The following is a 23,069-nucleotide window of genomic DNA, read 5'->3' on the forward strand; positions in this document are numbered from 1 at the left end:
AAAATTGTATTCTCTATCTGAATCATGAAAGAAAAATTTTGGGTTTTATGGCCCTTTAAGGCAGTGCTGGAAAATAATTATGGCTACACAAAATATTGACACTTTGGCCCAATTTGGACATTTCCACTTAGGGGTGTACTCAATTTTGTTGCTAATGGTTTAGACATTAATGGCTTTGAGTTGAGTTATTTTGAGGGGATAGCAAATGTACACTGTTATACAGGCTGTACACTCCCTACTTTACATTGTAGCAAAGTGTCATTTCTTTAGTGTTGTCACATGAAAAGATAAAATAAAATATTTACAAATATGTGACATTCATCATTCAGATACGGTATGTAATTTTAAACAACTTTACAATTTACTTTTATCATCAAATTTGCTTTGTTCTCTTGGTATTCTTAGTTGAAAGTTAAGCCTAGGTAGGCTCATATGCTAATTTCTAAGTCCTTGAAGGCCGCCTCTTATCTGAATGCATTTAACAGTTTTTCACAGCTAAAGGGTGTTTTTGTGTGTGCCATATAGATAACATTGTGCTCATGCACGTGGAGTTACTTATGAGAGGGCATTGATTGACTAATATGCAAGTCTGTCAAAAGAACTGAAATAAGGGTGCAGTCTGCAGAGGCTAAGATACAAGGTAATGACAGAGTTAAAACGTATATTAAAACATTGTTATGCAAAGCTGGGGAATGGGTAATAAAGGGATTATCTATCTTTTTAAACAATTCAGGAGTAGACTGTCCCTTTAATTGTTGCTGAAAAGTGTTATTCAGTTATGAAAGTCCACGTCACATAAAAGTCTCTAGAGTGAAACTTCCAATAATAAAGGTGTGTCCACACAGAAAAGGAGCTTAACGGTAAAGAGCTATAGAAATCTTGCACACTATTACCCCGCTCCGGCTGAACTCGCCAATGTTCTCGGAACCGTTAAAACTTGAACCATGCCATTCAGGAATCCAGGTGTGATGCGTGAACCACAGCTCCGGTGTGGAATTATTCACTTTGTGAACCTTGGTTCCATGCGGTTACTTCCAGTATCAGTATCCATATCCTGAGCATGGTGTGTGACGTCACGTAGGGGGGGTGTGAGGGTAAGCTCCAATCCGCTCCCGTTGCTAGCTCTGTTGGTTGTCTACTCCATACAACACACGACAGGGGTAGCACTCTTGGTAATGGGCTTAAATGCATCAGGTGAGGTAAATGAGATCCCAGAAAAAAGGACTCCTTGTAATCCCATAGCAAATAAATAAATAAATTAAGATGGTCGGATCTCTCTTCAGATAGTAAAACAAAACAGCTTTATTGAAACAAAGTTAAAAATTCCAGAACCATATTAATATGGAAGGACTTTGGATTCTCTGTTTAACCAATGACTGTGTAAGGGTGTACTTTTAAGACTGCAATTTCCAAGTACCTAGCAGGTCTATGATTACGGCAAGAAGCCGAAACTAGTTAGACCAGCTGTTCTCTGTATTTTTGTGCTGGTGGTTCTGGAATTTTTAACTTTGTTTCAATAAAGCTGTTTAGTTTTACTATCTGAAGAGAGATCCGACCATCTTTTTTGATTTATCAGTTATAAGCAATAATAATATAAATATTGCCTTGTATAATGATTTTTAGGATAGATACATAGATAGATCTGCACTAATAAAAGGTTCCCCTGCATCAGGATTGTACAAATTCTGCACACGCCTATGTATAGACTGGCTGTTATGGGCCCTCTCCAGCACATGGGCCATGGGGCTACTGTACCTGCTGCAAAGATGGCAGTTCAGCCCCTGTAGAAAACAGTAATGCCCAGCCACACCTATTTAAAATAGCTTCTGCAAGCATTTCTGGTGGTCATCCCAAGTTTTATACGATATAACATTAACAGATGCTTAAGCAACTACTTATAAATGTTCTTCAACCCTGCAGTTAGCTCAATATGCAGCAAATAGAAATATAAAATATTTAGTAGTTGTGAGTATAAATTCATTAGAAGTAGATTAACAACAAGGCATTATGTCCCCGGTGCCTTTAAAAAAACAAAAACAAACAACAACAAAAAACATTTTTGTCTAACTCTTCTGTTTATAAGTTCCATATTGTGAAGAAACTCTAATAAGTGTACAAAATTATCTATTGGTAGCTAGATATACAAGTTCATGTTCAATGGTAGAGTATCTGAAATATATGATTGTGGGATTTTAATTGGCCAAACAAAAAAATATTGTATTTTGGATAGTGCAGTCCTTAGTTGAAATTATTGTTGCCTTATAGATCATTTTCCTCAAGTATACAAGAATATGCACCTTTTACCCAGTGTGTGAAGTCCCTCAGTGTTTAATCTTGCTTTACCTTAGGTAACCTTGTCTAGGTGATTCTATTTCTTCTTAATATTATTGTTACTGCTATTGTTATTATCATAATCATTCATTGGTAATTTGGGATGCATGCATGTCTGTATTTTTAAGTGGTAACACTTAGGTATAGAAGCCTTGAAATGCAAACATTAAGATGAATACTTGGGGGACAATTTATCAATGTCTATCCTACATGATACGCTGTAACGTATCATGTCTGACAGACATAGCTGAATGCTGACAGCATACTCTGTCGTCATTTAACATTGCACAAGCAGTTCACCAGAACTGCTTGTGCAATGCCGCCCACTGCAGATTCACAGCCAATCGGCCGCTAGCAGGGGGTGTCAATCAGCCTGATCATATAGGATCAGGCAGATTGCAGACCGCAGCCTCAGAGGCAGCGGACCAGTTATGGAGCAGCACAAAAACAGGGGCATCAAGCTCCATTCAGAGCTTGATAATTCGGCCCCTTGGTGTGATATTTGATTGCAAGCTTTCCGTTAACCATAAGATGTCATCCATATTATACCTTTGACATGCATCCAACATTACGCACTTGACTCCCCTCAGAGATCTTTCTACACTCTTGCATGTACTTGTGACATAATGTCTGGATTATAGTAAGGCATTATCAAGGTCATACAAAACAACAACTATACTATCTTCTGATGGTGCTGAATGCTGCTGTAAGGTTGCTAATGAACCAGATAAAACAACTGTTGCATGGCTTGCATTTTTTATTTGTCACAGACACTGCTTGCCAATAAAATGGTTCACAAAATTCAAGATTGATCTGACACACTCTAATGTCCTGCACAGAGACCCAGGCACTAGAATAACTTTCAGAACTACCAGCACTCTATCATAAGCAAGTTCTCTGCAACTAAATCTACAAGGAGTTAAATTAGCATTCAATATTTCAGCAATATTCAAAGCATTTGGTGTCACAACGATAGAAAGTATTCTTGTATCGAAATGAACAATTAAAGACCAAAAAAGCATATACAACCCATTTAAACACCTACATCTCAATTAGTTATAAAACACATTTGACTTTTTATTTAAATAAAAATAAAAATGCATTAACTAGAAGAATGCTCCTTTGTTAGTTGCCATCATTATTATTTAGTTGCAAATTACTGATTACAAACCATGTATCATTTGGTGGTCACCAACCCCAAGGATGTCTTTTTTTTTAATTTTGTTAGCAGAAGGATAGCAGCATGGTTTATTACAAACTGTAGTAATATTGAAGGTTGCCATGTATTTTACAACAGCAGCACTATGACTTCTTAACCTTTATGATGTTCACGGCATCATAGTTAAATCACTAAGCTGAAAATAGTGTTTCAGATCAAATAAATGGTTTCTTTCTCTTTTTTTAGAACAATTTTGTTTTGCTCAAAACCTTTGAAATTCCCTGATATTCAGCACTATGAGCTGCTAAGATATTTTCTTTATCCTCCAAGCTCAAGAAAGAGAGGTGTTTTTTATTTATTTATATTATTGCAGGTCACAAGCATAAAGTTAAACAAAATAAAACAGAAATATATTTTTGAACCTGGAAAACTAAAATGTCTGCAAGCAACTTTCAGTTAAGAAGAAGCTGTCTGGAAAAAAATAGCAATTGTTTTCTAAATTCCATTTAGAGTAGATCCAGGTAAACACAAAATATATATATTTAATTGTATCTGAAGTTGAATCCATTTAAAACAAAATGAAGGGGGGCAAAAGTAAGGAATTAGTCCAAACTGTATCTTTTCACTTCAGAGATGTTTCATATTAATTTTAACTAAAGGGGAGTATATATATATATGAGATGGTATATTCCTATTGTAGAAAAAAAAATACAAAAGTTGCAAAAATCAAGTCAGACATTTCATTTATCTGCACATCACTTTTCCAGATATACTTTTCTAGATTTAATTATTTGTGGTGTATGGTAAATACATTTCTAATTTATCTGCCCTCTTATTTTGTCACAAATATCGCACATTTTGAGAGATGATTCAATTTTAATAGCTGCTTACAATTGTATAACCTAACCTTAATTATGTTAGAGTTTCCAGTTGCTAAAATTCATCATAAAAACCTGCATGTGGATGTACACATTGTTGTAAGATGTATTTTTTTAAATGCCTTTTAAGTATTTAACAAGAGAAAAAAAAAAAGATTTATTGGACTTTTTACTTAAAGGGACATTACACCCAAATGCTTTCTTTTATGATTCAGATAGAGCATGCAATTTTAAGCAACTTTCTAATTTACTCCTATTATCAAATTTTCTTTGTTCTCTTGGTATCTTTATTTGAAAAGCAGGAATGTGAGCTTAGGAGCCAGCCCATCCAGAGTGCTAAACAAAACAAATTGAACAGCTCCTACGCTTACATTCCTGCTTTTCAAATAAAGATACCAAAAGAACAAAGAAATTTTGATAATAGGATCCACCAATCAGCAAGTGCTACCCAGTGTTCTGAACTAAAAATAGGTTGGCTCCTAAGGTTACATTCCTGCTTTTCAAATGAAGATAGCAAGAGAATAAGAAAATTTGATAATAGGAGTAAATTAGAAAGCTGCTTAAAATTGCATAGTCTATCTGAATCATAAACAAAAATACAATATAAGGTCTAAAATGAATCCTGTAGATTTTATGTGAGTTTTTGACCATCGGCCATATCTGTGTAAGATTTCATATATTGGCTACTTAACTCAGTTACAGATGTTAATGGCAAAAATGTCCAGTAACAAATCTGTAGAAATATTAAGTGAAGCGCTGCTCAATAAATTTCAAACAAGATCTCACCTTTACAATGCGGCTTCTTGGCAAAGCAATGAGTGTCTGTGAATCTAGGCCAATGGTATAACAAAGAAACTGTACAAAGATAAGTAAGTTCTGCATTTTGAAAGCTGTGAGAAAACTTTAAGCAGGTACCTTTTTAGTCAAAACAAGAAACATGGATTCTAATGTGTTTATATTTAATGTTTTATTTGTAACTATTAAAGGGACACTGAACCCAAAATGTTCCTTTTGTGATTCAGATAGAGCATGAAATTTTAAGCAACTTTCTAATTTACTCCTATTATCAATTTTTCTTCATTCTCTTGGTATCTTTATTTTAAATGCAAGAATGTAAGTTTAGATGCCGGCCTTTTTTTGGTGAACAACCTGGGTTGTCCTTGCTGATTAGTGGATAAATTCATCCACCAATAAAAAAGTGCTGTCCAGAGTTCGGAATAAAAAAAAGTTTAGATGCCTTCTTTTTCAAATAAAGATAGCAAGAGAATGAAGAAAATTGATAATAGGAGTAAATTAGAAAGTTGCTTAAAATGTAATGCTCTATCTGAATCACGAAATAAAAAATTTGGGTTCAGTGTCCCTTTAATGAAAAAAGTATAGATCCTAAAATTATTTCATTTATTATGATAAAGTAACATGAGGTGGTTTATTTGTTGTTCTTTTTAGTCAATTTACATTTTGTATTTTGTAAATAGTGATGTTGTTACATAGGGGCTGAATTATCAAGCTTGATGCCTCGTGTTTCTGGTGAGTCTTAAAGATCGCTGCTCCATAACTTGTCTGCCTGATTTGAGGAGGAGGACAGACATCGACGGAAATCAACTTGATCGAATATGATCAGGTTGATTGACACCCCCTGCTAGCGGCCGATTGGCCGCAAATCTGCAGGGGGCGGTATTGCACCAGCAGTTCACAAGAACTGCTGATGCAATGATAAATGCAGAGAGCATATGCTGTCGGCATTTATCGATTTGCAGCGGACATTATCCGCAATATTGGATCATGCCCACTCACATCATGATAAATAGACCCCATAGTAAACAATGTGAATTAAAAATGTTTTTTTGTTTTTTTATTTTAATTTTAAAAACACCCATATCAATGAGGCCTTTTGTTTTTATTTAGTGTAGGCTCTTTTTAAGTGTATGTATAGCTGTGTAGGTAGCAATATAAATTTAAATTAAAAAAAATATTTTAATTTGTTTTAATTGCTATGTAAAGTGTCAGAATCTTGTAAAATGTGTAACATCCTATATGGTATTGTTTTACTCTCTCCCTATTATCCACACATATAACCAGTGTCTCTTAGAATTCAACATATGAGTGGTACATTTTTCTTCTAATAGTTCCACTAAACACCGGACTCAGCATACCTTACCAGAGAAGCTCACACACCAAAGAAACGTTAGTAAACAAAGCTTACTGAGGTTGATGAGACTGAAGCTTGCTAATCTATACCATACATTAGTTCTCATATTTGATATGTTCACTTAATTTATGTTTCCAAATAAAGCATGCATTTACTAATTCAAATAGGTCTATATTTAAGGGCTTACATAAGATAACAATGGCTGGTGCTATGTATGCCTTTCTTATATGTGGTAAACACAAGGACTGAAAAAAATCATTTAAAATTACCTGTGACACGCATAAAGCTATCCTACGAAATAAGTAAGTTTACACTGCATAAGTAATATGGGTAGACTTGCTGGGCCTTTTTGGTTCTTACCTACTGTCAAATTCTGTGTTTCACTAGATAGGAAAAGACTATCAGTATTATAAGTTTAGATTAAAGGGACAATCTAGTCAAAATTTAACTTGCATTATTAAGGGTATGCAATTTTAAACAACTTTACAATTTACTTTTATCATCAAATTTGCTTTGTTTCTTTGGTATTCTTTGTTGAAAGCTAAACTTAGGTAGGCTCATATGCTATTTTTTAAGCCCTTAAAGACTGCCTCTTTTCTCAAAGCATTTTGACAGTTTTTAACACATAGACTGTGCTAGTTCATGTGTGTTATATAGATGACATTGTGCTCACTCCTCTGGGGTTGTTTATGAGTGACCACTCATTGGCTAAAATGCAAGTTTGTCAAAAGCATTGAGATAAGGGGGAAGTCTGCAGAGGCTTAGTTACAAGGTAATCACAGAGATAAAAAGTGTATTAATATAACCGTGTTGGTTATACTAAACTTCCAAATACATAAAAAAGGGATTATCTATCTTTTCAAACAGTAAAAAATCTGGAGTAGACTGTCCCTTTAAAGGAACATTAAAGGAGATGTTTTTTGTGCCTAAAAATTATTATCTATAGAAGATCTGCAAACAAAATAACGTTTTTAAAAGCATTAAAAATAATTATTTAGTTAAAAAAATGTCTTGCTGCACAGTCCTGGGACACTCTTCTTGAAAAGTCTCTTTAATGTTATGTATCTTACTTCCTTTGCTGTGGTAAACTAGGGACATATATAAACAAGTTCCTGCACATACCATAATCAATACAATTTGCAGCATATAGGAGTTTCAGGGTAATGAATTCTACCAGTAGCATTCTAGCCACTCTGGAGTAGAGGAAAAACTTGCAATTACAGGAAAGAGAGCAAAATAAATAAAATGCATTCATTAGAACATTTTTAAATCAGTATAAAACATTTTGGGCAAGATGACAAGTATCCCACTAATGATAGCTTGGCTCATGATACGCAATATCGATGGACTGTGCAAACATTGGGTGTGACTTGAGTTTATTAATGTGCGAGCGGACATGATACGATACCGGCATTTATCATTGCACCAGCAGTTCTTGTGAACTGCTGGTGCAATGCTGCCCCTTGCAGAGTCACTGCCAATCGGCCACTAGCAGGGGGTGTCAATCAATGATTTCTGTCCGCCGCCTCAGAGCTTTATAAATTCTTTATAACTTCTGCTTCAGGCTGGCCGGTAACACGGGGCATCAAGCTCCATACAGAGCATGATAAATTGACCCCCATAAGTCTATGGTAAATAGCATTTACCAGAGAAGTGTTAGCACAGCCAACATCTCTCTAGTGCAGCCTATACTTTCAATTGATAAACGTAAAACGCACTACTTGCACTCATACATGTTAAAAGTTATAGTTTGCGCTCAAGTGAAAGCCGAAACTGTGCTATTTAAAATATATAGAGTTAAAAAGTCCTGCTATGATACAAGTAACAATAATAAGTAGTTGTAAGTGTGTTACTTCTTGACTTGATGCACATTAGCATTTCCCCACAATGCTGACATGTAAGACTGTAAGTCCTAAGCCGTATGATGAATGGCTGATGCAGATGAAACCTCACCACGAGATCGTTGGGGGCATGTGCATGCACATTGGTTTCTAAGGAAACCTGAGAAGTATGTATAAATTCTGGTCTGTAACTTTGTATACTTATTCACCTGATCAAAATATATATAATCTGAGAAATGCGTTGTGAATTTCTGTGAACTTTTATTGTGCTTTTAACAACTATTAAAAGTCAAGGTTATTATTTACTTATGACAGTCCAGATTTTTATACTAGGAACTAGTTCTGTATCTGCACATTTTTGGGTCCTGGTGTTTTACCCTTAAAGTCTAATTGGGAATATTCAGATAGAATCCAGCCCATTGCGAGCGTTACTGGAACGATCTGGCCAGAATGAGAGCTTGCTGGACAGCTCCAGTTTGATCAGCCTGCTTGAATTTTCCTTGATAGTGCAACTCTTTTTGTGAGTACCGTCTGTGGATGTCTTTGGTGGGACTTTGCGCTTGAAGGACATTAGTATTTGTAATGTTATATTCTATTGTTTTTAATATTAAAATAAACTATTACATTCCTATACACAATTTTGAATAACAAATTAAAAAAAAAAGATATTGTATATTGTAAAGTGCATATATATGTCTAAATTTATGTGTGTGTCTATATATACATGTCCTATATATTTAAACATGTGTATATATGTGTTTATGTGTATATTTTTAGTCTATGTATGTGTGCACATACATTTAATACACATATATACAAATATATACATGTGTGTATATATATAGATAGATAGATAGATAGATATTTACATACAATTTTGAGTCCTTACTAGTCAAATATCATGCAACATGCAATATCATTTCATTTACCATTTATGAATAAATACACTTATATTTTTGCAATATACATGTATTAACAAAAAATGCTTCTAATAAAGTTATAGCTTTTTCATGAGTATACTTAAAGGGATACTCAAGTCAAAATTAAACTTTTCTTATTCAGATAGAGCATGCAATTTTAAACAACTTTCCAATTTACTTCCATTAACAAAATGTGCACATTCTTTTTATATTTAAACTTTTTGAATCACCAGCTCCAACTGAGCATGCGCAAGAATTCACAGAATAAACGTATATGCATTTATGATTTGCTGATGGCTGTCACATGGTACGTGTATGCATTTGTGATTGGCTGATGGCTGTCACATTGTACAAGGGTAGTGGAAATAGACATAACTTTTAAAATTGTCAGAAAAAAAATCTAGTACTCATTTAAAGTTCAGACTAAGTGCATTTGCATTTTCTTGTTTTCTTGCATTTATTGATTATGCAAATCTACTGTGTTTACTGCTCCTTTAAGTATACTCTACAACCAGCATTTTAAACACAGTACTTGGTCAGAAAGTGGAAAGTGCTTGTACCATCAGGTAATGACTCAATTAGTTAATTGCTGACATGATACAAGCCCCACTCGCTCTCTGAGCAGCTGCAGTATTTAAAATGCTGCTGCACTGAGAATATCTAGATATGCTTCACATGTATGTGCAAATAAAAAAGGTTCAATCTAAAAAAGTGATAACTTTTACTAGAAGCATTTTTGCCAGTATATATATATATATATATATATATATATATATATATATGAATGTGGATTTCAATTGTTACCAGAATGCCCATTTAAAGTCTTGCATAAAGCACTGACATTTTCTTGAAATCAAGAAAAATTCATAAAAACACACACAATAGTTTTTCATTTTTTTCTAACAATATGGTAATTAGGAAACATTGTGTGGCTGAAAATGTCACTTGAAACAAAGACCAGAAAGCGTACATAATTCCCCATAAAAGGGATTCTGTGTATTATCTTTAAATTATTGTGTTCAGCATGGTAGAACATATATCTCAACGTTTTCCTTGTGCACACAGCTCATCACAGAGAAAAGACAAAGAAAAATACTGTATGCTAAAATGCATTCCAGAAACTCTTTACATTCTTAGCGTTGATGCCAATGCATCCTTAATAGACAGTTGAGTACAGTATTCCAAAGTAAAACAATGCTCTGTTCATCTATGAAAAAAACTGCATGAGAAAAGCTTTAAAGGATGTTGTAATTTTCTATTTTAGTCTATTTTATTCAAGTAAATATATGTGGTATCTTGTATATTTTGATGCACTTTGTTTGTTGTTTGTTTTGAAAATATTAATTTAAAAAAACACTTGTGTTGTGATTTAAAAATCAGCTTTGGTTACAGTATACAAAAGGCATACACCTTTGATTTTTTTGTTATATGTGCCTGCATATTTTACCAAAATACAAATCAACAGAAAATACAGTATCTACCAACAATTAACTGAATGTACACACAAAAGAAACTTGAACGTTTATCACAATCTTGCTCTTGTTTTTGCTACTTTGACAGATTCTATCAATGTGCTTCTCCAATGATCACAATCCCAAAAGATGTCTTCTGGTAATACACTTGGGTTGAATCTCAAAATCGTTACATACTTAAAACAACACAAAATTGTTATCTTCCAATCCCATAATCCAAAAAATAACTATAATTATTATTATCATCAGTTATTTGTAAAATGCCAACAGATTCCGCAGCGCTATAAACATAATATGCAAAGGTAGCATTTATCGGAGACACATGCATAGAGGGCCCTGCCAAAAGTTACACTGTTGTAAATCACCTCTCATGAATGTGATCTACAAAACATCTGGGCTTGTAAGTTTATATGCTAAGACATACAGGGGGATGACAAATGAGAAGAGAAACTGAGCTAAGAAAGCTTTTATGTTGTATGCATTCTTTAATGAGCACTTGAAACTATAAAAACTAGGGTAGAGTTTTGTGGAGTGAGGCAGAGAGTTCCCAAATAGGGCCCATTCTGGAGAAATCCTGTAGATGGAAATGTGAGAAGATAACATGAGAAGAGGAGAGAAGGAGGTCATGAGCAGAGCAAAGGGGACAGGAGGAAGAGTATCTGGAGATGAGGTCTGAGATATAGGGTGCTTCAGTGTTATTGAGGGCCTTTAATGTCATTGTAAGGATTTTGTGTTTTATTCTGGATGCTAGAGGAAGCCACGGTAGGGATTGGTAGAGAGGTGCAGCAGAAGAGGAGTGAAATGTAAGGAAGATCAGCCTGGCAGAGAAATTAATTATGGATTGTAAAAAAGACAGATAGCAGCTAGGAACACCAGAGAGGACAGAGTTGCAATAGTCAAGGCAGGAAATGATGAGAGAGTGAATTAAAATCTTAGTTGTGTCTTGTTTGTGGATTTGTTTTAGATGTTTTTACGGAGGAAATTGCAGGAACTGGTCAAAGACTGGATGAGATGAAGAAAAGAAAGATCTGATTCAAGTGTAACCCCAAGACATTGGGCATGTGGGGTTAGGGTAATTATATTACTATCAACAGTTAAAGAAAAATGGGGGATAGATATTTTGGAAAAAGCGGGGAAAGGGGCTCAGTTTTGGAGAGATTTAGCTTAAGGTAGTGAGGGAAATCCAGAATGAAAAATTAGAAAGACAGTAAGCGACATGAGATAGCAGGAAAAGGAATATGCCTGGTGCAGAAAGATAGATTATGGGTGTCATCAGCATACAAATGATATTGTAACCCAGGGGACTTTATTATGGATCCTAAGGAAGATGTATAGATTGATATGAGAAGGGGATATAGGACAGAGGATGCACCAGAGAAGGCTACACTAAAGGTACGGTTGGACAGGTAGGAGGAGAACCACGAGAGGGCTGTGTCACAATTACTGAAGGATTTTGGGTTTTAGAGAGAGAACCATTAACAGTATCGAAGGCTGCAGACAGATTGAGAAGTATTAACAGAGAGAAGTGGCCTTTTGATTTTGTTGTATGTAAGTCACCTTAATAATTGCTGTCTCTGTGGAGTGTTGAGGGGGAAATTCAGATTGCAATGAATCAAGAAGGGAGTTTAATGTGAGGAAGTTGTGATAAATGTATATAAACTAGCCTTTTCAGAAGTTTAAAGGCAAGAGAGAGTAGGGAAATAGGGTGGTACTTGGATTTAGAGGTTAGATCAAGAGAAGGTTTTTTGAGGATAGGTGTATATACTGCATGTTTAAGGGATTAGGAAAATATACCAGTACTAAGGGAGAGATTTAAAATATGTATGAAGAGTAGAAGAGAGGAAGGGCAGTAGTTGTGAGGGGATAGGATCAAAGGCAGAGGTACTGAGGTGAGAGGAAGATTTAAGGGCATAAACTTCCTTATCAGTAACAGGGCAAAAGTGCTAAATTTTTGGCTTTGTGGCTTTTGGATGGGGTTGCTAGAAACTGAAGTGGGTTGAGAGATGATTTCATTTTTGATGGAGTAAATTTTGTTGTGGAAGTGGCTGGCAAAATCTTGAGCTGAGAGGGGTGGGCATTTTAGTGTCAAAGAAAGAGTAAAGATTAGAGAAGCAATCCTAAATACTATCGGCTTGATTTAGAGTTTTGTGGCCAAAGGGGTGCGTTAGCTACGCATGTTTTTTTCACCCACACCTTTTAAATAACGCTGGTATTGAGAGTTCTCTGAAGGGCTGTGTTAGGCTCCAAAAAGGGAGCGCAGAGGCATATTTACCGCCACTTCAACTCTCAATACCAGCGTTGCTTACGGACGCGGCCAGCTTCAAAAACGTGCTTGTGCACGATTCCCCCATAGGAAACAATGGGGCAGTTTGAGCTGCAAAAAAATCTAACACCTGCAAAAAAGCAGCGTTCAGCTCCTAACGCAGCCCCATTGTTTCCTATGGGGAAACACTTCCTAAGTCTGCACCTAACACCCTAACATGAACCCCGAGTCTAAACACCCCTAACCTTACACTTATTAACCCCTAATCTGCCGCCCCCGCTATCGCTAACCCCTGCATATTATTATTAACCCCTAATCTGCCGCTCCGGACACCGCCGCCACCTACATTATACCTATGTACCCCTAATCTGCTGCCCCTAACACCGCCGACCCCTATATTATATTTATTAACCCCTAATCTGCCCCCCCCAACGTCGCTGCTACCTACCTACATTTATTAACCCCTAATCTGCTGACCGGACCTCGCCGCCACTATAATAAATGTATGAACCCCTAAACCGCCTCACTCCCGCCTCGCAAACCCTATAATAAATAGTATTAACCCCTAATCTGCCCTCCCTAACATCGCCGACACCTAACTTCAAGTATTAACCCCTAATCTGCCGACCGGACCTCGCTGCTACTCTAATAAATGTATTAACCCCTAAAGCTAAGTCTAACCCTAACACCCCCCTAAATTAAATATAATTTTAATCTAACTAAATAAATTATTTCTTATTAAATAAATTAATCCTATTTAAAGCTAAATACTTACCTGTAAAATAAACCCTAATATAGCTACAATATAACAAATAATTATATTGTAGCTATTTTAGGATTTATATTTATTTTACAGGCAACTTTGTATTTATTTTAACTAGGTACAATAGCTATTAAATAGTTATTAACTATTTAATAGCTACCTAGTTAAAATAATTTCAAAATTACCTGTAAAATAAATCCTAACCTAAGTTACAATTAAACCTAACACTACACTAGCAATAAATAAATTAAATCAATTAATTACAATTACCTACAATTAAATAAACTTAACTAAATTACAAAAACAAATAAACACTAAATTACAAAAAAAAAAAGATTACAAGAATTTTAAACTAATTACACCTACTCTAAGCCCCCTAAAAAATAACAAAGCCCCCCAAAATAAAAAAATGCCCTACCTTATTCTAATATAAAAAGTTAACAGCTCTATTACCTTACCAGCCCTTAAAAGGGCCTTTTGCGGGGCATGCCCCAAAGAAATCAGCTCTTTTGCCCCCCCCCCCAACATTACAACCCACCACCCACATACCCCTAATCTAACCCAAACCCCCCTTAAAAAAACACTAAGCCCCTGAAGATCTCCCTACCTTGTCTTCACCCAGCCGGGTATCACCGATCCGTCCAGAAGAGGGTCCAGAGTCTTCATCCTATCCGGCCAGAAGAGGTCCTCCAGAGGGTCCGAAGTCTTCATCCAGGCGGCATCTTCTATCTTCTTCCATCCGGAGCGGAGAGGGTCCATCTTGAAGCAGCCGATGCAGAGTCATCCTTCCTCACCGACGGACTAACGACGAATGAAGGTTCCTTTAAATGACGTCATCCAAGATGGCGTCCCTCGAATTCCGATTGGCTGATTGTTCCGATCAGCCAACAGAATGCGAGCTCAATCTGATTGGCTGATCCAATCAGCCAATCCGAATGAACTTGAATCTGATTGGCTGATTCAATCAGCCAATCAGATTTTTCCTACCGGAATTCGAGGGACGCCATCTTGGAAATACATGCCTGTAAGAAATATCTACCCCTGGTAAGAGGTTAATAGGACAATTGTATTTCCTATGCGGGGGTAGGTTCTCAGACTCTTTTTTATCAAATACATCAGAGAAATGTGAGTATTATTTAGGTATAGTAGTAGGGGTAGTAAGCAATAACTGATTATGAATCATGCAAGCAGTTGTACAATAGTCAGAGTTGAATTCCACTTGAGATGTAGACCAAGTAATCTTTGGATCATGTAAGGTAAAACAATTGATTCCTAAAATTATAGGATATAGTGGTGAGCGAATCACATAGAAGGTAACACACTCAGTGTGAAAATTATTGGTAGTAATGTGAAGAGGAACAGTGTGATAACATATTGGTCCTGATGAGATTTCTTTCCCATCAATAAAACGCAAAAGACTAGGTTTCCTTTTTTTAATCAGTGGAATTTTATTGGCACACATGAAATCAACATCAATATAATTGTGACTGGCACCAGAATCAAGGATCGCTTGGGTATTGATGCGATGGTGTTCCCACTGTAAAATAATTGACAGAGAGCAGTGAGTGGGTTGTTGTACCTCGGCTGATAAACAATAGTTACTATTGTATAGCTTACCCTTCCTTTGGCATAGCAGAGCACAATCTTTATTGGAATGGTCTTGACCACCACAGTACATACAGAGATTGTTTGTCCTTCTTCTTAGTTTCTCTTGGTGAGAAAGAGGACCCCTCATGAAACCAACTTCCATAGGCTTGGAGGTGGTTTTAGTAAACGGCTTAGGAGGATAGGTTGCAGGTGGTGGGGTCTGTAACCTTTTGTGGGGAATTCAGACTGATATTTTTCTAACCTCCTTTCCCTAAGTCTTCTGTCTAGGGTGATGCTTAAATTAATCAAATCTTCAAGAGTGTCTGGCCAATTCATCCTTAAGGGGGTCTAAAAGCCCAAGATGAAAATTGATTGCGTAAGAGAGATCATTCCAAAGGGAATCTTTTGACCACTTTTTAAAATCAGTAATATAATCCTCTACAGCTCTTTTATTTTGTTTTAAGGATCTCATTGCTGTTTCTGCTGATAGCTGTTTATATGGGTCATCTTATAATTGTGCCATGGCCTTAAAGAATTGTTCTAATGAGTGTAGTATGGGGTCATTAGTTTTGAAATACGAATTGGCCCAAGTGCGGGGTTTCCTCTGAGGTAAGAGATAGTTGTCAATACCTTTATGTGATCATTAGGATAGGTTTTAGGTTTTAGGGTATAATATAAATAAAAGGAATTTTTAAACTCTCTAAACTCATTTCTGTCACCATTAAATTTTTCTGGCGGACTGGGCTGTGGCTCAGGATTGCTATATGACTGTCTAAGAGATTCTATCTTATTGTTAATTAAGGATGTATTCTCTTGTTGAAGAGAGGTAAGTCCCTTAGTAAGGCTGTTAACAGTTTGTGTTAGGGCCTAAACATGATTAATTAAATATGCTGGGTCCATAGTTGTAGGCTTGGTAATACTGTCAAAATTAACACTTCCTAAAAGAAAGGAATGGTATTTCTTAGTAATGGATCCACAACTGCAGATTTTGTGTTAGAAATTGAATGAAGTAACTGCAATCAAAGGGTGCAGCTGCACCCTGTGATTGCTGTTACTTCCGTGTTAGCATGCGGCCCGATGGCATGTGACGTCACCGCTGTAGAATTCACGCTGAGAGGAGAATCAGCTGGAACAGACACGTAACTGTCAGAGGTAAACTCAATGCAATAGGCAAACGGCTGAGTAAACGTGAAAAGATTACCAAGCAACATAGGAAGTGGATGAAAACCTTTTATGTAAAAGTTTATGGGCGGTAACTAAAGACATGGTGCAAGGATACTAACAAGAAAGGTTTGTCAGAGAGTAAGGTAAGTGCTGAAATTATGACATTAGTCAACAAATATGGAAGGTTATTAACTGTATAGCAATGACAAAGTCCATATCTGATGGTAATCTGAGTATAAAAGTAATTTCTGAATGTTAAAGGGACAGTCTACTCCAGAATTTTTATTGTTTAAAAATATAGATAATCCCTTTATTACCCATTCCCCAGTTTTGCACAACCAACACAATTATATTAATATACCTTTTACCTTTGTAATTGCCTTGTATCGAAGCCTCTGCAGACTGCCCTGTTATTTCAGTTCTTTTGAAAGACTTACATGGCACACATGAACTAATGCCCTCTAGCTGTGAAAAACTGTCAAATGCATTCAGATAAATGGCAGCCTTCAAGGGCTTAGCAATGAGCCTGCCTAGGTTTAGCTTTCAACAAAGAATACAAAGAAAGCAAAGCAAATTTTATGATAAAAGTAAATTGGAAAGTTGTTCAAAATTATATGCCCTATCTGAATTATGAAAGTTTAATTTTGACTAGACTGTCCCTTTAAGATGCTTTCACCCTGTGGAGAGAAGAAAAATTATATAAACAACTAAAATTAAATTACAGTAGCCTTAAAATTAATTTTACATGAGAAACGTACAGTAATCAGCATTTATAGTGTAGAAACTTGTAAACAGAGATATCAGTTTACCATAGTTTAAGTATAATCATTTGTGAAAGTAAAAAACTCATAATAAAAAGAAGAAAAAAATTAAAAACATTTTCAAACAATGAACTAGCTTTTTTAAAGTCCAAAATGTGAACCTGCTAATTAAATTTGAGTCATTTAGAGGTAAAATACGGATGCAGGGAAGCAAAGGCGAGTGAAAAGAAGGAAGGGGGGAGTGGAAAGTGACAGAATATACATGAGAAATTCCAAAGCAGCAGAAATGTCTATTTATCAAACAATCTTCCTTCCATAACTAATATATCAGTTACGAGTCAATACGTTTCCACATTTCAGATTCATCGATCTCTATCTGCAATTGCAATAGCTTCTCGACTTGGGTTTTCCAATCATTAAGGGTTGGCACTTTGGGGGATATCTGAGGAATCAGGGTCTTTTTCCCATTAAGCATTAGCTACAACAAAGACTGTCTCATTTTATCTCTTATCTTTGGCAGTGGAAACGTACAATGTCAGGGGCAGATTTCACAGCAGTACTCAAATGTTAAGCATGGCTTGTATGTGGAGGAAGGTAGCTTCTTCCCCACACTCCTTTCAGCACTTCCCATTAGTATGTTTATATATGCACTTGAGCCTAGCAGGCGTGAGATACCATTTTGATAATAATTTGTTGTTCATCTCCTTGACTTCGCAAAAACTGAGAACCATTTATGTGCTCTTAAGATATTTCCCCAAGTTTTAAAATCAATATGTGTCTTTAGCTCAGCTTTCCATTTACGAAGGTAAGAGGGTTTAAAATCTCCCCCTTGTGAAAGAAAGCGTTTATAAATGGTAGAGACAACATGTCGAGGTGGAAGGGTCATCATGCATAGTGCTTCAAACGGTGTCAGTAGATAGTTCAGTCCTGTTTTCAGAGCAGGTGTGCTAAAGAAATGCGCAAAGCTGAGCATATCTATACCAGGAAGTGAAGGTCTTCTCATCTGTTTCCTGTAAAGAAGTGTGGGACTTGAGTTTACCTTCTGTGGCAATAGTTTGTATTACACAATTATGTGTGTGAGAACGTAATGATCTATCTGCTGACTTTGAGAGAAAGGAACATCTGGATTAAATTTGAAAGGTGTCATTGGGAAGTAGCACATGGAAACATGCATACTTGTCTTAAGGAATCTATCTCATTAAAGAAAAAACTCAACCAACAGAAGATAGTCTTTCACCAATACAGGCCTCTTATTCAGCACCAGCCATGCCAGGGTACATTTCCCAAGGAAAGGATCTCACAGTGTAGTTGCACCCAAACCTTTTTCCTAGAGTTTTTGACACCATCCTACTATTCTCTGCTGGATGCAAGCCTATATGTATAAGGAAACGTCAGGCTCCCCCAAACCCCTACCCTCTGGAGGTAGTTAAAAAGTTTGCTTTTTAATCCTTGGCTTCATTCTTAGACAGATAAACTGATTCATAATGGCTTGCAATTTGGAGATATACGAGTATGGCAGCAGTATGGAGAGGGTTTTCAAGACAAACAAAATTCTAGGCAGTATGTTCATTTTAATTATATTCACCCTACCCAACCAAAGACAGGGGTTTATTTCCCCATTTTAATAAGTAATTCACAATTTATGTCTGTAGAGATTTATAATTGAAGTCATATAGAGTGCCCAAATCTGATGTCAAGAATATAATCAAATATTTCAGTCTATGGGGTTGTATTGTCATTGGGCATAACGTCATCTGGTATTGATACATTCAGAAGTTCAGACTTGGCCACATTTAAATGAAGGATAGAGCATTACCAAATTTAGAATATCTGAAAGTAGAGCTGGAAGGGAGCTTTCAATATTAGTCAGTTTAAAGAGAATATCGTTGGCATACATTGCTAATTCTGTGAGCTCAACTCTGATTTCTGCTATGTTGGGGGTCAATCTGATGTTTTTTTTCTAGAATTTCAATCGATAGTGCCAAGAAAAAATGGGGAGAGGGGGCAACCCTGGTGAGTATTGTTAGAAATCAGAAAAGTGTTAGCTAGTATTCTGTTAACTTTGACCCTTAAATATGTAGGACTACAATTAGCAGTATATATATATATATATATATATATATATATATATATATATATATATATATATATATATATATATATATATATACATATATATATCAGTGCCAAATGAACAACCAACCACAGTACAAGATAATAAAGCAATAAAAAATAAAATGAATCATAAAAAATCTACACAAAGTACATGGTGGTAAAAATCCTCTAATAATTTACAGTTTCTGCTGATCTCCATAATCAGATGTAAAATAGGCAGCTCTTCTTGAATGTCCGGCCAAAAACGTAGGAATCCTAAAAAATGAATGAAAGAAGGCGCCTCATAACCTAGACAACCAACACAAGATGGGAACAAAAAGTAGGAAGGTAATTGAAATACAATTTGGGGGAGCACTATAATGTGCATATCAGGCATGCTGGATCCTCTGAGTCTTCCAGCAGACTCTCCTCCGGTAGAAGGAAACACAACTTTCTCCAACGTACTAACTTGTGAGCAAACTTTGAAGTCGACTCACAGCTCAGAGTAACAACCTACAGGTATAAAAAGTATAACCAGCAGGCAAGTAACCTCATGCAAACAAACAGTGGCTACGAAGTAGCAGATGTAAAGCAAAACAATTTATTGCTACATTAGTTTCAAAAGTGATGTGTTTCTCAGAGCCTTAGCACTGTTTCATCAGGCTAAAATAATTTACAAACTCTGATATATTTAATAAACAACATACCCAATTACAAATAGTTATCCCATGGATCTGCCTTTTATCAACACCCCGATACATGATATAAAAAACTCAACAAATTTGACCACAGTACAGGTGGCTTTAGTGGTGTAGTGGTCGCTCCAAATGTGCCTCTGTCATGCTGCAGCACATTGCTCCAGTGGTCTCTGAGTGGCAACTACTCTTTAGGGCTGTTTCTTCTTGATGCATCCATCATGGGTAAGGGTTAGAGAAGGAAGAGGGGAAATAAGCTATCACTATAAGCCTTATCTGAGGGTAAGGATCTCAGAGCTATTTCCCTGTATGGCCAGGCTCTGCCCCCTTATTGTTTTTTTCTCTTTTTACTTAAATTGATTGAGCAGGTAGCATTCATATGTAACTCTGAATAAGCTTTATGAGAATCACTGCAGAAAAAAAACTTGAGCATATGAAATAGTTAAAGGGACAGCCTACTCCAGAATTTGTATTGTCTGAAAATATAGATAATCCCTTTATTACCCATTCCTTGGTTTTGCATAACCCACACAGTTATATTAATATACTTTTTACCTCTGTGATTAACTTTTATATAAGCCTCTGCAGACTGCCCCCTTATTTCACTTCTTTTCACAGAATTGCATTTTAGCCAAACAGTGCTGACTCCATGGGAGTGAGAAACAGAGGTTCTTTTATTCCGTGCCCCATAAAGACAGGTGTGCTGTTTTCTAAAATTTTGGAGTGATTATCCATGGGAGTGAGCACAATGTTATCTATATGGCACCCATGAACTAGTACTGTCCAGCTGTAAAAAACTGCCAAAATGCACTGAGATAAGCAGTAGCCTTCAAGGACTTAGAAATGATCATATGAGCCTGCCGAGGTTTAGCTTTCAGCAAAGAATACCAAGCCAAAAGCAAATTTGATGATAAAAGTTAATTGTAAAGTTGTTTAAAATTGTATGCCCTATCCGGATCATGAAAATGTAATTTGAGTAGACTGTCCCTTTAATGCAGAATTATGTGAGTTTATTAAATAATTATTAATGCCTATTTTAGGGACCTTGTACTGTAGCAGTTGCTGTGGAATATAAATCAAAGTGAGATTAAATCTGTATATAAGTATTTGGAAAAGAAACCATTTTGAGAAAATCTAAATTCATTAATTAATTCAGTAGATAAGCATTCACCCAAAAAAGTCAGTAACAAAAAGAGCTTCTACAATGGCTAAGATGGGTGGTGGCATATACATAGCACACAATATCCAGATGTATTTTGCCACAACCTGCAGACATAGGGGCCGATTTATTAAAGCTGTAGCATATCATGTCCGCCAGACATCGCTGAATGCCGACAGCATATGCTGCCTGCATTTTACATTGCACAAGCAGTTCTAGTAAACTGCTTGTGCAATGCCCCCCCTGCTTGTGCAATTCCGCTAGCAGGGGGTGTCAATCAACCTGATTGTACAGGATTGGGTGGATTCATGTCGGCAGGTGGACTAGTTAAGGAGCAGCAGCTCGTTTCCGTTGAGCCTGAAGGCTTGTGCGAAAACAGGAGCATCAGGGGCCATTCGGCCCTTGACAAATTGGTCCAATAGGCTGTATTCAAGCATTTACTTCCTTAGCATGTATGAAGAGCTATGTCACAAGTACTCAGAGAATCTTTGAGAGACATATGGCCCCATTTAAAAATAAAAATTCAAAGTCACTTGTGCACATATCAATGTAAATATTCCAAATGCAAATGTACTGATCACTTTAAGGTCCACTCAGAGATCCTGCGCGAATAAAAGATAAAGAGCCAGACTCACCACTCCAAGGAAGCAACTTCACCATTAGTGTGAGAAGGGTGTGTGTTTTCTATACACCAATGGAAATTGTGTATGTCTTTTAAATTTGTATCACACCTGAATGAACACATGGTCTATGATTACAGCTATGCTTTGCCGAAACGCGTAAGACCGTTTTTCTCTTTTTCCTTTTGGATGGTACCTCTATGACTTTTAATTTTGTGAATAAAGTTAATTTGTATGAGTTTTTTTTTTACTTTGGATTCATTTTTTCATATGGCCCCATTTGCTAAGAGCCATGCGAACAAGGTTCTCAACTTAAAGATACACTGAACCAATTTTTTTTTCTTTTGTGATTCAGATAGAGCATGAAATTTTAAGCAACTTTCTAATTTACTCCTATTATAAAATTTTCTTCATTCTCTTGATATCTTTATTTGAAATGCAAAAATTTAAGTTTATGCAAGAATGTAAGTTTAGATGTTGGCCCATTTTTGGTGAACAACCTGGGTTGTTCTTGCTGATTGGTGGATAAATTCATCCACCAATAAAAAAGTGTAGTCCAGAGGCTGAACCAAAAAAAAAGCTTAGATGCCTTCTTTTTTTCAATTAAAGATAGCAAGAGAATGAAGAAAAATTGATAATAGGAGTAAATTAGAAAGTTGCTTAAAATGTAATGCTCTATCTGAATCACGAAAATAAAAATTTGGGTTCAGTGTCCCTTTAAGAACCTTTCCACGCGGTTTCTCAACAAATTGGCAGTGAGCCCTGTATGACATAAATAGTGGCTTAAATGGAGAAAAAAAAATTTCACTTGAGACCTTGCAAAAAGAGTCCCAACAGATTCTGCAGCGCTATACAAAAAGGTTTTCTATTAATTGAGGTATTTCTTGTAAAGCAACAAACAAAACAACTTAAATACCTGATGAAGGTCTAGTGTAATGGTCACGTAGTGGTATTGCATTCCACTGCTGATGCTTGGACTTTGCCACCAGGACATTTTTCCATTTATTGCATGATTGATTGGATGACACCCTAGAATTAAACAAGAGTAAAGAAATATGAAATTCAATTAAAATGTGGGTCAGGTGATAGATTTCTAACTATAATTTATGAAATATTTCACAGCAAACTTCCAAAACTATTGACATTCTTAACAGAACAACATAGTTTATCACAACCAAATCTATTTTTCACACAGGAATAGAATTCAATGGCT

At 36.1% G+C, this 23,069-nt stretch overlaps 1 protein-coding gene across 6 annotated transcripts in view; it reads right to left on the reverse strand.

Moving 5' to 3' along the window:
• LAMA2 (laminin subunit alpha 2) overlaps positions 1 to 23,069 on the reverse strand; it is a 1,406,020-nt gene that overhangs the window by 1,113,418 nt on the left and 269,533 nt on the right. For all 6 annotated transcript variants that reach the window (XM_053710700.1, XM_053710701.1, XM_053710696.1 and 3 more), the window contains exon 3: positions 22,773 to 22,885. In XM_053710700.1, coding sequence (XP_053566675.1) covers positions 22,773 to 22,885 — 113 coding nt within the window. The remainder of the gene's footprint in view (positions 1 to 22,772; positions 22,886 to 23,069) is intronic.

Source organism: Bombina bombina, chromosome 4 (assembly GCF_027579735.1).
Source record: "Bombina bombina isolate aBomBom1 chromosome 4, aBomBom1.pri, whole genome shotgun sequence".
Lineage (NCBI taxonomy): Eukaryota > Metazoa > Chordata > Amphibia > Anura > Bombinatoridae > Bombina > Bombina bombina.